Here is a 15,475-nt window from a genome sequence, read left to right as displayed (position 1 = left end):
CAGCTCTCCTCAAGCATCTGGTGGGGTAGATTCTTGGAAAGGAAATTACGCATTAAGATGAGATGAGCCTTTTTACAGCTGAATAACATTCCACTGTATGTCTATACCACATTTTGTTCATTCATCTGTTGATGGACACTTGGGTTATTTCCACCTGTTGGCTATTATGAATAATGCTGCCATGAACGCAGGTCTACAAGTATCTCTCTGAGTTCCTGCTTTTCTTTTGGGTATATACCTAGGAGTAGAATTGCTGGATCATATGGTAATTCTATGTTTAACTCTTTGAGGAACCATCAAACTATTCCCACCAGCAGTGCAGATCTAGGATGATGAAAAAGTTAACATATATTTTACCACAATTAAAAATTGATTAAGTAAATGACATGAGCCATGAAAACAGGGTTAGAAAAGCAAGTTGTGTTTCTGGTGGTCAACCCTGAATAAAAATGACCTCAACACCATATTTAATTATGTAAATGCCACACATATAACAATGGTTTAAAAAGATGGCGGTCTACAGTCCTTCTGTTCAGAGACAGTTACCGCTCCTTGCTTGAGCCCGGAGCTCCCTATTTTGAAAACTGTTTTTAAGAAGGATAGAGCAGGCCGTCTGGCAAGCCCTGTGGCTACAAGGCTTTGCTATGAGCTTAGCATTTTCACATCTAGCTCTATTCTTTTGTCAAGGAGTCCAAGAAGATCAACGAAAATAACATGTATTGAGCACGGACAGGTGACTCAGGCCCAGCTAGTTTTCATTATAGGGGTTAGGCTCTTAGCACTTCAGCAGCTTGTTTAACTTGTTAGTGGTTGGGCTTAGATGGTGGTGTTGCTTAGTTCTAGAACCATTTGTTGAACACTTCAGTGTGCCAGGCTGTGCAGTAGGAGCCAGGGAGACATGAATAGAGCAAGCTGACAGTCTGGTGCAGTGGTTCTCAAGTCTCAGCGGGCAGCAGCATCTCCTGGTGAGCTTGTTCAACAACGATGCTGGGTGCCGTGCCCAGAGTGTCTGGTCCAGTAGGTCTGGGGTGAGACACGAGAATCTGCATTTCTAACAAGTTCCTAGGTGATGATGACAATGACGCCCGTCTAGGACCACACTTTGAGAACCAACTGGACTATTGGGGTAGAAAGACATAAAATATTAGTTTGATAAGTACAGGTGCTGCAAGGAAAGAGAAATGCAGAGGTTTCTGTGGGAGCTCAGAGGAGAGGGAAACACTTTGTCCTGCCTTGAGGGGTGAGAGGGTGTTTCAGGGAGGTGTGAAGCAGCTTGGTGTGTCTGCAGAATGCGAGCATCTCAGCATTGCTAGAATAAAACGGAGTGATGGGAACAGGCACAGAGAAGTCCAGAGATGTGGGCGGAGCTTTTCCACAATAAACACGCTCTACGGCAACAGGTCATGACAATCTAAGAGGGTGGCAGAGATGAAGGAACAAAAGCAAACAGATTGTTACCCTTTTACCTTCGGTAGCCTGGAAACCCCACCCTTCTCCCTATAAAACCTTCCCTCCAGAAAGAAGCTGAGAGAGGCCTTGACACCAGTGTGTAAATAACTGTGGAGCCCTTCTGCTCCACCCTGAGCCCCCACCCAGCAATATTGGAGAGGTATTACTGGCAGGGTGGAGGGGAAGGACTTGCGGGGGCAGCCCCAGCCTTACAGCTCCCCCCTCCTCAGCTCCAGCCTGCACTACCGGCCCCCACAACCACAGCTGGACCAGAAATGATGCCAAAGAAGGGTCTTCAGGGATTTTACCAAGCCCACCTCTCAACCCTCCTTCTCAAGCTGACCCAAACAAAAATTGAAATAATAAAGAGAAAAGTTTGATATAAAGTATGGATTAAAGCATCTTTAGAAAACTTATCTGTTTATGTTGATCTACAATATAAAATCCAAGGAAAAAGAGTGGGCCTTCTATGGCAACTTCAAGCTTTATAAATAATAAGTAACCCTAACTGTCTAGCCCTCACTCCCCATCCCACGCCCACCTCTGATTCATTGATAACATTACCAAAGGAAACGCTTCAACGCCAGTTTGATTCCTTACCCCCTGTTTGGAAATAATAAAATCATAAGACCTCACCATCAATTATTAACCCACACCCCTGGTCACCTCCTTTCCTTCTGGGCAGGATCCTGGGCTTTGTGGCTATGCCTCTCCACGGGCCGTGGAGGAAGGCAGGCAGGGTCCAGCAGATTGCGGCCTTCTGCATGGTGGATCAGAACCCGGCCACAGCAGACACCCTGGAAACTCCAGAGTCTCACTCTGTTGCCCGGGCTAGAGTGCCGTGGTGTCAGCCTAGCTCACAGCAACCTCAAACCCCTGGGCTCAAGCCATCCTCCTGCCTCAGCCTCCCGAGTAGCTGGGACTACAGGCATGTGCCACCATGCCTGGCTAATTTTTTTCTCTCTCTATATATTTAGCTGTTCATATAATTTCTTTCTATTTTTAGTAGAGACGGGGTCTCGCTCTTGCTCAGGCTGGTCTCGAACTCCTGAGCTCAAACAATCCGCCTGCCTCGGCCTCCCAGAGTGCTAGGATTACAGGTGTGAGCCACCATGCCTGGCCTAGAAGCCATATATCTTTTAATCAACTTCAGAAGTGAAGTGTAGGAGCTACAAATGTTTTTAAAAATGCAGCTTCTACATCCAAACACCCTTCTGAGGATGTGTAGTTTCAAGATGAATGTAGAGAGGGCACAAGGGGTCCTGTGGCTTAGCTATGTTCTCTGTGGCTGTAGCCACAGGACCGGGACTGATGGATGACCCCAGAGAGGGTGGGGCCCACCCCTGTGTCAGGAAGACCTTCCTAACAGATGGAGGGAGGCACATGAGCCGGTGTGGAATGATTCCCACTCAGCCTTGGCAGAGAGGAGGGCCCAGGCCTGGTGAGAGGAAGCCAGGTGGTTGCCAGATTCAATCACACGTACCTAGAACACACCAGCTTCCTGCGGCAGCAGGGCCTCTGCACTTGCAGGGCCCTCTGTCTGGAATGCCATTGCTCGGGTTTTGCTCATGGTTGGTTCCACCGATTCTTTAAGTCTCAACTTTAATGGTACCTCCTCCAGGAAACCTGCCTGTCCCACCCCCTCAACAGTGATCCCCATCACAGCCCATGTTTAATTCCTTCATGACACTGATGGCAGACTGCAAGTATTTTATTTGCATATTGGTTTACTTACTTGCTATTTATGCTCAGTCTCTCACAAGGACAGAGACTGGATCTGTTTTGTTCTCCATTGCATCTTCAGTACCTAGTACAGTGCCTGACACACACTAGGCCTATTTGTGGAAGAAATGAATGAATTCTCTTCAAAATTAAATAGCACTCCAAGAAGGGGAACATTTAGAGATTTTTCCTCCTTCATTCAATATGTGAATACTCATTGTTCTTGCAAATATGATGCATCTTAGTAAATGTGTATTCAAATTTGGTACACAATCTTTGATAATTTTCATATACATATACATGCCAGGACTTGGTACATTCTTACTATAGTAAGACCTCTTTACAAAGAAAACTTTGAGGGACTCACCAAAAGCTTTTATTGTACTGAAATTTTGACTGTTGGTTGAAAAACAGGGGTGTCACCATCTAAAATGTGTAAACCTTGCCATTACAGTTTTATCCGTTGGGGCGAGTTTTGATCCGACTGCGTTTTGGTAGCCAGACCAAAGGGACATTGGCCCAGGACAGGCTCCCCGGGCAGCTGCTGAGGGAGCAGACCCACACAGACACCGAGGGGGAGTCCACCTCCGAGTGTGACCACCACGAAATGTCATGGGGCAGAGAGTAGATCTGAGGGACTGACTTAAAAAGGCCCCAAAAGACCAACCTCAAAAATTGGATAACAATGAATACACACTTTTGTTGTTGATGGTGGTCTAGGCTCTGTTAGGTCCTGTCCACATCACAAATAATATTTATTTCATTAAAATTTTTATTATCCTTGAGCACATAAGAGCATAGTCAGAGAAACAGTAATCACACTGTACTAGTAATTACACATCTCTTGTCTTCTAAAGAACTCTACATGCTCTTACTGTTACATGCTATAATGTATGGACCAGGCATATAAATATAAGTACTTAACCTATAAATTTTTTTACTTAGTCCTATACCATGTCTGCAAACAGGTTATTCAATAAATAAAATTATCCTTCATTTATTTCCATAAATTATTTGCCCCAGGCAAGAATGAGTCTGTACACATGTATGTCCTGGCTAAATACACCCATTTTGGAGAGAGATAAAAGGGGAACATTTAGATAAAAAGAAACTTAAATGCCACTTCAACCTGTGACAATACACGGACCTTATTTGGACACTGATTCAAACAAACTGTTAAAATAGATTTATGAGATAATTAGGGAAGTTTGAACACTCGTTGGATATTCGATGACATTAAGGAATTATTGTCAACAGTCTTTAGACTTGAAAATGATATTCTGGCTATTTTTAAAGAGTCCTTATCTTTAGTGATATCTAAGCATCGATAGATTTTCTCCTAAGTAACCCACAGGAGGGGAATAGATGGGATGGGGCATAGACGAAACTAGACTAGTCGTGAAAAGATGGGTACACAGGGTCTATACTCTTTGCCTTTGTACCTGTTTTGAAATTTTCTGTAATTAAATTTTAAAATAAGACATAATGAGCCTTAGGAAAATAGCCCCCAGCAATGTAAGAGTGTTCCTATCTCTCCACATCCACACTTATAGCTCCGGCCTGGGTGGTGCAAAGGCGATATATGTAACCAAAATGTTTGTGCCCCCATAATATTCTGAAAATTAAAAAAAATAGCCAAATGTAAGTGCATTTTCAGAAATCACATCAGCTTTTTTAGGCTCGGTGGTGAACTTCGGCTGCATACATCTCAGAATGTGAGCAACGAGGCTGCCTACCTTCCCATAGCTAATTCTTCTCTCTGCTCACCTTGGCAGACCTGGGGAGTTCCAGGGGTTCTGACTGGGTTTTTCACTACATGGATTTTATTTCTAGGCAGGCTGCAGTGCTCTGGTCTGTACCACTCGGCCAAACTTTGAGTGCCTCCTTCAGCCCAGAATTGATTTTGACCTCTGCTGGCTGGTCCCAACCTCCTCCCCACTGTCTTCCCAGGGCCACACTCCATTGATGGGCTCCTCTGTCCTCTGTATCCAACCTCCCTTCTCTACTCTCTTTTGCCATCTGTACAGAAGTTAGCTCAAGTCTCTCCATTAAAAAACAAAACCCTTCTCATTACCCTCATCTTCCCATAACCATCTTTTCTCATCCTTTTATGGCTAAAGTTTTGAGATGAGCTTAAGAAAACCCCCTAAATCAATTGCTTAAGTATTTACTAAGTGCCACTAATGTGTTCAAACATAAGAGAGGGCTGTGACAAAAAGTTCTAGTCACTTTTTGGCCGGAGCTGCCATCTTCCAGTAATTCGCCAAAATGATGAGCACGAAGGGAAGGGGGAGAGACACCCACTATACGTTCTCTGGGCCTTTTAGAAAACATGGGGTTGTTCCTTTGGTCACATACATGCAAATCTACAAGAAAGGTGATATTGTGGACATCAAGGGAATGGGCATTGTTCAAAAAGGCATGTCCTACAGATGTCACCATGGCAACACTAGAAGAGTCTACACTGTTACCCAGCATGCTGTTGGCTTGTTGTAAACAAACAAGGGCAAGATTCTCGCCAAGAGGATTAATGTGCATACTGAGCACATTAAGTTCTCCGAGAGCTGAGATGGCTTCCTGAAACTCGTGATGGAAAATGACCAGAAAAAGAAGGAACCTGCAGAGAAAGGTGCCTGGGTTCAGCGGAGCGCCAGCCTGCTCCGCCCGGAGAAGCACCCTGTGTGAGAACCAGTGGAAAGGAGCATGTTCCCAGGAATTCATAGCATAATTGGTGTAAAAAAAATAAAAGACCACTGGACTGTAAAAATGTTTCTCTTCGTTGCATAGAAGTGTGGTGTCCCCTTCCCCAAAGAATATTTAAAGCAAAAAAAAAAAAAGTTTCTAGTCATCAAGAGGTCTTCAAAACTTGTAGACAGAGTTCTAGTCTGGAATAGGCTTATGTGCTAGTCTGGCAATAATAGTCACAGGTGAGACAGGAAAAGGATGATTCAGGTCACTGTGCTGTTGTGCAAACCCCGAGTGGGCTGGCCAAGGAGTTCGACCAGGGAGGAGAAAGCATTGGAATAGTTTTGGCAGGACTTGGGCTGGACTTTGAAGAGCCAACGAGATTTGGAAAGGTGCAGAGGAAAGAAGAAAGCATTTAAGCAGCTTTTAAACATAAGGACATTCATGAAGGTGGGTGGGCATAGCCTGTTCTGAGGATGGGGGAGCCCGCCTGACCATGCGCGGGCAGGGGAGGGGTGTGAGGGCCTTTCAAGACCTTAGCAGATTGGGGCATTTTGAGGCCATGAAAAACCCCTGGGTTCTGCTTTGTCTTGTTGGGGTGGGGCAGGGCATGTCAGGGAGAAAGGGAGTGTACGGGTAGGTGGTGGGGTGGCGCCAACCAAGCCAGGCTACTGGGAGATTGATCTGGTTACAACAGGAGAGTCAGCCTGGCAGTGTGACAAGAAAGGCTGAGGCTGATTGCCTGCGGGGAGTCTTGGCGGTGTGACATGTCAAGGGCCTAACCCAGGGTGGAGGTGGTGGTGGTGATGGGAACTTGGGACTCCATGAGCCACTGAGGGCAAAGGATGGGCGGAGCTGGCCTGGCTGTGAGATTTTTTTTTTTTTTTTTTTTTTTTTTTGAGACAGAGTCTCACTCTGTTGCCAGGGCTAGAGTGCCGTGGTGTCAGCCTAGCTCACAGCAACCTCAAACTCCTGGGCTCAAGTGATCCTTCTTGCCTCAGCCTCCTGAGTAGCTGGGACTACAGGCATGTGCCACCATGCCTGGCTAATTTTTTCTATATATTTTTAGTTGTCTGGCTAATTTCTTTCTATTTTTAGTAGAGACGGGGTCTTGCTCTTGCTCAGGCTGGTCTCAAACTCCTGACCTCAAGTGATCCTCCTGCCTCGGCCTCCCAGAATGCAAGGATTACAGGTGTGAGCCACCGCGCCCAGCCCTGGCTGTGAGATTTTGAGCCTGGAGGAATGGGGCCCAGTTCTCTGATGAGGCATCCCACCATCAAACTGTAACCTAGGCCACACATACCAACTAATTATAGTATGTGGACCTTATTTGAATCCTGAATCTTACAAACGAACCATTAAAAAGTTATGACATATTTGGAAAAAATGGAATTCTAACTGGATTTGATAATATTAAGGTATTAATTGTTAACTTTTTAGGTGTGATAATTGTATGGTGGTTTTAAGAGTCCTTATGTTTTAGAGGTACATACTGAAATGTGTACAGATGGAACGTATCTGGATTTGTTTCCAGGTGTTCCAGGTAGATGGGGGAGAGTGGGCATGGGCTATATGAAGCAGGACTGGCTGTGAATCATAAACTGTCAGAACTGAGTGACGTGGGGGTCATTTTGCTCCTCTCTCTACTGTGGCATACGTTTGTAATTTTTCGTAAAAAAATTCTGGCACTTGGAAAATGCAGGTCCTGCACCCCGGTCCTCATCACTCCCAATCAGAAATCACGCGAGGCATTTTGAGCTTGACAACAACAATCTCTTGTTACATTTCAAAACAGGAATTCTGCCCGCTTCTGTTTTGCCTAGAGCAAGAAAATTCATGGACTGGAAAGAAATAATGCCTTGATTTCGTTTGGAAAAACAAACCGTGAGAGACACATGATCTCCGTCACGAGCAGGGGAGGAATCCAGCCACCTAAAGAGGCAAAGAGCAAAGGCAAATTCGTGCAGTAGCTGGAAGTAAATGTTTCTTTGAGAAAAGTCACTCCCAGCCGGGGTTTTCTGGCAGCAGAGCACTTGGCGTGAGTGTGAAAGCTGGGAAGGAGTTGAAAATTGCAGCGGGTATAGCAGCCAGGATCAGGCCAGTGCCATGTGGCCACAAGCCACACTCCACCTGGACGGAGGCTGCGGGAACAGAAAAGAGCCCATCACTATCACCCCTGACATTGGTTGTCCTGGTGCCCACCCCTGTGGCACCTCTATCTTTCACATATTACAAAGATAGAAGGCTGCTCACACAGTGTCCCCAGCTGTGCAAGAAGGGGACACCAGCCATCACATGCAGGGGGAGGACCCTGTGAGCTTCTACGAAGCCACGTCCTTGGCAGACCATCTCCAGGCTGCAGGGCGGAAACCAGGTTTCTTCTTCAACAGGTGGTCCTGAGCAGAACCCACCTCGCACAGGTGAACTAGAAAGCTAGGAGGGTACGTTTCGCACCTGAGCAAGGGATCCCATGTTCCTCCTCTTTTTTGAGGGGAAAAAAAGCATAGGAGGAGATTAAGGTGCTCACTTCCCTGGGAAGGAACAAGCACGAAACAGGTGTTGAGAGGCCAGCCCCGCAGACGTGTGAGGGCCTGCTCGGGCCAGGCGCTGTGGGACGTGCAGGGGAGAGAGCACCACATAGTCCTTGTCTTCAGGGAGATTGTAGGGGAGGGAGAAACAGGTGTGCAAAATCTCTTAGATAAATACTGAAACAGAAGGACACAGGTCCCATGACCCAAGCAAGGGAACTGTTACTTAGCCAAAGTCGAACTTTGGGCAAATCACTTAATCTCAATTTTTCATGTATAAAATGGGGCAATCCTGGCCTTACTTACCCCATAGAGTTATACAGTAAAGATGGTGATGATGACGATGACGAAGCAGCAGGAGGAGGAGGAGAAAAGGGTTTTTTAGACCCTGCTGCCTGAAGAGTCTGTGACTAGTCCCCAAGGACGAGCTCCCCTGTGTGGTTCCTGCTGCAGACGGCTGACCACTCCCCAGCCAGCCCCGGGAGCACCAGTGCCCTGTGTCCTCACTCCCACAGCTGCTTCCCACCGGGCACCACAATACAGGCCCAGAAGCTGCCAGGCATGAGTAACCTCTCCGACTCGTTCCAACTCAGCTGATACAGCGGGTGAAGGTGCTTAGTCCTAGTATTCTTACTGCATTCCAGAGCTTAGGAGCCAGAAGGAACATTCCAGAACATAGTGCCCGACTCTCCCATTTGTATGAAAGGCACTAGAGGCTCCTGCAGGGCACACAACCTGCTCTGGTCACTCACGGAGGTGGTGGGACAGCTGATGCTAGAACCTGTCCTCTGGACTCTCCCGTTCCAACATAGCTGCTGCTTTTTCCAAGAAAAGTTTTGCCAACACTGACTCTATTGCCTGAAGTATTCTTAGTCTTTCCTGTCCCACAATACCTAGTTTGGCCCTAACTTCCAATAAAGAATATCTAGGGCAAAATCAAAAAGGAAAATTCCTCCTGATAACCTTTTTTCCCAAGCCCTCTGTTCTTTTGGGTCTTCTATTCTTTGGGAAATGTTTTCTAAATACCTGTTATGCATGTGACCCTACTCACAACGTGGGTTCACAGAGGTGCAAATGAGAGGCACCCTGTCTTCAAGGAGCTCGTGCTTAGTTATCACGGGAAGTGCCCTCTTGATGAAAACTTTTTGAACTTCTGCTCTGGGAAAAGAAATTCCTTCTAACCCCATCCGCTTAGTCATGTAAGGAGAAATCTCGTTGCTACATCTGTTTACTCCCTGAGTTTTCCCATTGCTGCCTGGCCGGGAGCGCCCACCCCGCTGGCTGTGGGTGCAGGCAGTGCGTGAGCGCGGAAAAGCCTGGCGGCCTCGCTCGGGAAGTCTTGCTGCTCTGTGCTGTGCTTTTCCTAACCCTTGGGGTTGACTTGAGGCCTCACGATTGCTTCACTGTGCCCCTGCTGCCCCTAAAGAATTTGGTTTTGCTGCAGGCTGACTCACAGTCCTACTCCCGTTGGCCCCTGGGGTGCCTGCTTTGGCGTCCTCCAGCCCCCGCTTCCCAGTCGCCACGTTGGTGCAGCTCGTTGCTTTGGGTCCGGGTCTTTGAGGCCTTGAAAATAAAAACAGTGCAGCTGGGTGGAGGCTCTGGCACGCACAAGTGGGAAAACTGGTGTCCACTGAAAGGTTGGACTGGAGATTCCAAAATCTTTTCATGCTCTAACGTTTCTGAAAAGGCACATCCAAAGGTTGACAGCCTGAAAAACTAGTAAGGTTTTGCTGTGTGTGTCCAGACCCGGAGGAGCTAAGCCTGCGACCGACTCCTGGTAGCATTTTAATTGGGCGTGGGTACCAAGTCTTACTTCTGATCCTCTCCACACTCAGCTGGGGTCCCCTAGGAAAGAACAAGGTGCAGAGGCTCGGGATTCTGCGGGGCCGCTGTGCACACTGACGCTCTTGTGAAACAGCGCTGCTGTGTGTGGACAGGCTCCCGGAAGAGGTGCTGTTCCTTCCCCCTCGATCCAGTCAACACCCTTCCTTGTGTCGAAACCCTTGTGAGTGGACCCCAGATGCACAGCTGGATTCTCAACTCAGAACCCATGGAGCACCCTGCTTCCACCCTAACGAGCCGTGACATGCCAATTATTTGCTTTTCTGGAGAAACCTCAGCCTGAAAATCTGTTTAATTACTGTGGGAGCTAATCTTTTAAACATAGATTTACATTCTTTAAAGACTTTTCCCTGTGGGAGTAGGAAAGTTTATCTGAACATTGGCTGTTGATTTTCATTTCCAGAGGAGGGACTGCTAGCTGGTAGTTAGCAAGAAGCTTGAGCCCTGGAGGATTCTTTTTAAAAAATCTGTTGCTCCTCACTGACGGTTTGTCAATTATGTTGTAATAATTAGTTTCTAGTATTGTCATACTTTGCCCCAGCTTACACCCTACACTTCGCTCTGTCATTCCAGGCCTGTAATTATCTGACATTTTTCAAGTCTCCCTATCGGGCTGGGTTCTGTACTTCCCCTGGATTTGGGTGTCAAGAGACAATGTCCTCAGGAGGTTCCCATCAGAAGGATCGTACTTGTCAACCCACCAGCCTCAAAGACCCACTTGGAGCTGTGATCGGTCAGACACTAGTGTTTCCAACCTGAGGCAGCCCAGCAGATTTGTGGAATTCTTCCCCGCTAAACTGCCAGCCCAGGCGAGCAGGGGCTCTGCCACGTTCAACCTGGCAGCTCCAAGAGCCAGAGCAATTCCTGGCTCATAACAGGTGCTCAATAAGCAGATGCTAAATTGCTCAAAGGCAACAGGTCCTCACGTGGAGAAGACGTGTGCTGTGTCAACCATGAATGAGGCACAAAATGAAGCAGGGCCTGGCAGGCTTCACTCTCTGGCAGGGGCTGCTCTAGTCCTTCTTCCCCCACATCACTTATGAGCAGGGGGTCTTGAGGTGTTTGCTGGACCTGATTCTGTAGGCCGAGATCTCTGGGCCTTGAACATTTACCTCTGGGGATTAAGAAAAGAGGAGAAAAGGAATAATTATGGTGAACACAGAATTAGAAGGTAAGGAAAAACCCTGACTAAATCTTGACCTTGAATCTCTCCTTCTAGGTCCCGATGGGGAGAAGAGCTGGTCCAAGAAGTACCCGTCCTGCGGGGGCCTGCTGCAGTCCCCCATAGACCTGCATGGTGACATCCTCCAGTACGATGCCAGCCTCACACCCCTGGAGTTCCAAGGCTACAATGTGTCTTCCAGCCAGCAGTTTCTCCTGACCAACAATGGCCACTCAGGTGAGGGCGAGACCTTGGAGGCCTGAGGGGTAGGTCTGAGCGTCCCTTGGCTCCCCGGCCTGCCCCTTCCACCTGGCAGGGAGGTGGCTCTACCATGGCACCCAGGTGCCTTTGAGGGAGGCTGGACCACTCTCTCCAGGGGATGCTAGAGGCCCTGGGGGTGGCCCTGCCAGGGCAGCTTGACTCAGAGGCAGCACATCTCTTGGGATTGGGGAGGAGACAGGCCTGAGCCCCATGGCCCGTTGGCTTCGCTGCTGGAGTGGAATCTGGGCCATCATGAACTACTCAAGGGACCACGCAGTTCAGTGGGGGTGGGGGCGCCCAGGCTTTGGAGTCAGACAGACCCGGATTTGAATCCTGGCTTGAAGACTTATGAGCCATGAGACTCTAGTAAGAACTTTAACTTCCCTGAGCTTCTACCTGGAAAATGGAGTTATTGATAGGTACTGTGAAGACTCCGGATTATGCGTGTCGGGGTCTGGCATATAGTAAATGCTTCATAAACAGCAATTATTATTGTGATTGTTGCTGTATAATTCTAAAGTTTGGAAGGTACTTCACTAAAGGTTTGATCACAGAAATGTAAATGAAAATCCATCCCTTGGTCCAGTGTTAGTGTTCCTGGCATCATTTTCCCAGTGGAACCAAGAAGGGCTGGTGCCACTGGAGTTGCTGTGGGAAATGGGCATATTCTCAGGGAAAGAGCCCAAGTTTCTGACCTTCAGGCTGCCTCTCTCTGCTCTGCACCAGCTGCATCCACCTGTCCCCGATCTGGGCCGCAGCAGGGGTTGCCTACCTAACTGCTCTGTGGCAGCACTCAGCTGGCCAGGGCTCTGAAAGCCACCTCTCCACTCCCTGCAGTGAAGCTGAACCTGCCCCCGGACATGCACATCCAGGGCCTCCCGTCCCGCTACACTGCCACGCAGCTACACCTGCACTGGGGGGACCAGAATGACCCCCACGGCTCCGAACACACTGTCAGTGGGAAGCACTTCGCCGCCGAGGTGAGTGAGGTGGCCAGTCTGGCAGAGGCTGCCTGGCTGTGCCTGTCTGTCCCCTCTGCCACCTGACAAGAGCACAGATAAGATCAGAGCCAGCTTGAGCTGCCTCCTAGCTCTCCTCCCTATCTCTGGCCCTGTCCCTGGCACCTCTGGCCCTGTCCCCAGCACAGAAGGCTGCAGCCACTCCAGCCAGCCAGCAGCTCATCTGCAGCGTCCTGGTTCCTTTCTTCTCCTGAACATGCTGAGTTGGTCTCTCTGTCTTTTCCTGAGCAGCCCTGCTGAGAAGGCAGTGCTCCCAGGGTGGCAAGTAGGACACCCCTTTTCTAGACATCACCCTCCTATCTGCGCAGATAAAGATCTCGTTACTGCTGACTCATACTGGGCTCATTGCTTTCCCTAACTTTAGTGTTTCTTTAAATGTCATGCTGTCTGCATGTGTCTTTCCCATTCCCATCTTTCCTTTCTCTTGGCATGGGTTGTGTTTTGGAGCATGGGGACATGGGTCCAGGGCCACTCTTCTACCTGGCCACAAGTCAAGGGATGACTGGCATCGTAATGTGCAGGGCATCATGGCAATCAGAGCCTCACTGAGGACAGCTCAGGATGTTCGCCCAGCATTGAATTATATCACCCTGAGGTGCCAACCCAAAATGCCAAAAGAAAATGAGAGGGGGGCATAGTGTTGTTCCTGTACAAGTTGGGCATGGGGTGGGGCGGGGAGGGTATTGAGGTGTTCCATTTCTGAGCTCCCACGGCATGGAACTGTGGCTCTGAAAGTTTACAGGGAAACTGTACAAGGAGATGAGCGCTGCTGACTGATCAGCCAGGGGAGCCCACGTAAATAATGACATGACCAATCTCCTCTGTGCATAACCGCCGAACTGCTTGATGTCTCCGACTAATTACAGGTCTAGCTGCAAGCGTGCAGGGGATGGGATTTGGCCAAACAGGATGGCACTACCGGAGGTTCACTATTTCAGAGCAGGCCCTTCCCTGAAGCTCAAGAACTGCAATTTCTTCCAGGCTAATTGCAATGTTGAGGCTTCTTCCCCCGTGGGGAATAAAGTAGGGTATGGGTTGGAAGGGTTTATGCATTTAAAAATATTTCTAGTTACAGTGTTTGCTATTAAGTCACATCATCAAATCCAGGGTCTGGTTAAGATGGACTATAAATGCCAATACTAGAGCAAAGACACCAGGGTGACCATAAAGGGGCAGACTCTCTATGGAGGGTACTTGAAAGTGTAGCAGTTCTTCTGGATGGAGTCTGTATAAGAAGACTCTATCTTAATCCCCTCAGCCAAGGAATCCCTAACCCAGGAATTCCCTGGTTTAGGCTTCACTTCCTCTTGATTAAATCTGAACACAATAAGAAAGTGCTCACACAGACCACAAGCTCAAAGGTCAGCAGTAAAAAGAAATAAGGACCTAGGACCTAGGGGGGTTTAGCCCTAAAAATTAGGTTAAACATTGTCAGGATTTGTCATAACAATGGTCTTAATGCATAGATAGGCTTTTAGACCCAAGATTTCTCAAAAACTTCTTTCTCCTACCTTAATATTGAAAAGTAATTTCTTCTTTGAAAAAAATGAGTTTAGAATTTTATTTTGTAAAGATGAAAGTCTATATTCATGGAGTAACATTCTTGTTTCGTGGTCTCTTAAAATATGGCTGATAAAACCTTTAAGAAAGCCATGCTGTGATTTTTCTGCAACTGAGGGATAAATGCATGTCCTGTGCCGAATACAGTTATGATCAAGTTAGAGCTGGAGGTTTCATGCCCCTCCCCCACTGCTTCCAGATCAAGCGCAGAGGGGTGGGGCTGAGGCGGGGGAAGCCACATGAAACCATTTGGCCCCAGGCTCCAGAGTAAGTAGGAAAAATCAGCATGGAGAAGTACTCCAAGGTACCCAAGCTTTTTCATGGCTAGTGTAAAAATTCATTCATTTACTCATATCTCTTGTGCAGCTGGTACCTTCCTGGCACCCCAGGAGACACTGGGCCGCAGTGAGTGAATCGGATAGACACCGTGTGCCTTGGCGGAGTTTGCAGTCTAGAGAGGACCAAGGGAAAAGGGAGAACTGGAGATGCCAGGAGTGGAGGAGCTGAGAGACCTGGTCTAGCTCATGGGCGTGGAGGGGATGGGGGTCTGTCCTCCCAGTTGGACTGAAGTCTCTTGCAGAGGTGAAAGCGTTCCACGAGGTGCTCATCCTCTGACAGGCATCTCCTCTCCCCCTGCAGCTGCACATCGTCCATTACAATTCGGACCTGTATCCCAACGCCAGCGCTGCCAGCAACAAGTCAGAAGGCCTCGCTGTGCTCGCGGTTCTCATTGAGGTAAGAGATGTTCCAAAGGTTGTTACAGGAAATGTGAAGCAGGGATGAGGCTGGGATTTGACATTTGTTCCACGCACATCTGTTGATAACAAGCTGCTCCCATATGGGCAAGGTCTTGTCTCCGGAGCAAGGGCTTCTCCCCATAGTGCTGCTTCTCTCTTGGCCTAGAGGCAGCACTTTCTATGGCTGGGCAGCAGACATGGCTCATGTCCTTTGTGACGTTGTAAAAACGAGCCCCCAGTCCCCAGCCTTGTTGCATAAGCCAGGGAATGGCCCAGTTGGAGAAGACCTGTGGGGGAAGGGGGTCATGCTGCCCCCTCAGATGCCTGAACGCCTGATACGACTCCTCGTATCCAAGCTCCAGCCTATATATTGACCCTGGGATGAATTCTTCCTTTAATCCCAGGAAAAGGGAATGTCTTTTGATTGGTTTGTATTTTTTTTTTCCCTAAAGAGGCAGCATGTACCTCATTTCCCAACATACTAACTTGTCTGACTTGGCTCCTGTGAAC

At 48.1% G+C, this 15,475-nt stretch overlaps 1 protein-coding gene across 2 annotated transcripts in view; it reads left to right on the top strand.

Moving 5' to 3' along the window:
- Positions 1–15,475, top strand: part of CA12 (carbonic anhydrase 12) — a 52,073-nt gene that overhangs the window by 21,565 nt on the left and 15,033 nt on the right. For both annotated transcript variants that reach the window (XM_045540774.1, XM_045540764.1), the window contains exons 3-5: positions 11,446–11,625; positions 12,487–12,629; positions 14,868–14,963. In XM_045540774.1, coding sequence (XP_045396730.1) covers positions 11,446–11,625; positions 12,487–12,629; positions 14,868–14,963 — 419 coding nt within the window. The remainder of the gene's footprint in view (positions 1–11,445; positions 11,626–12,486; positions 12,630–14,867; positions 14,964–15,475) is intronic.

Source organism: Lemur catta, chromosome 1 (genome assembly GCF_020740605.2).
Source record: "Lemur catta isolate mLemCat1 chromosome 1, mLemCat1.pri, whole genome shotgun sequence".
NCBI classification, from domain to species: Eukaryota; Metazoa; Chordata; class Mammalia; order Primates; family Lemuridae; genus Lemur; species Lemur catta.
The sequence above is the reverse complement of the archived record's forward strand: the minus strand, read 5'-3'. Positions and strand labels throughout refer to the sequence as shown.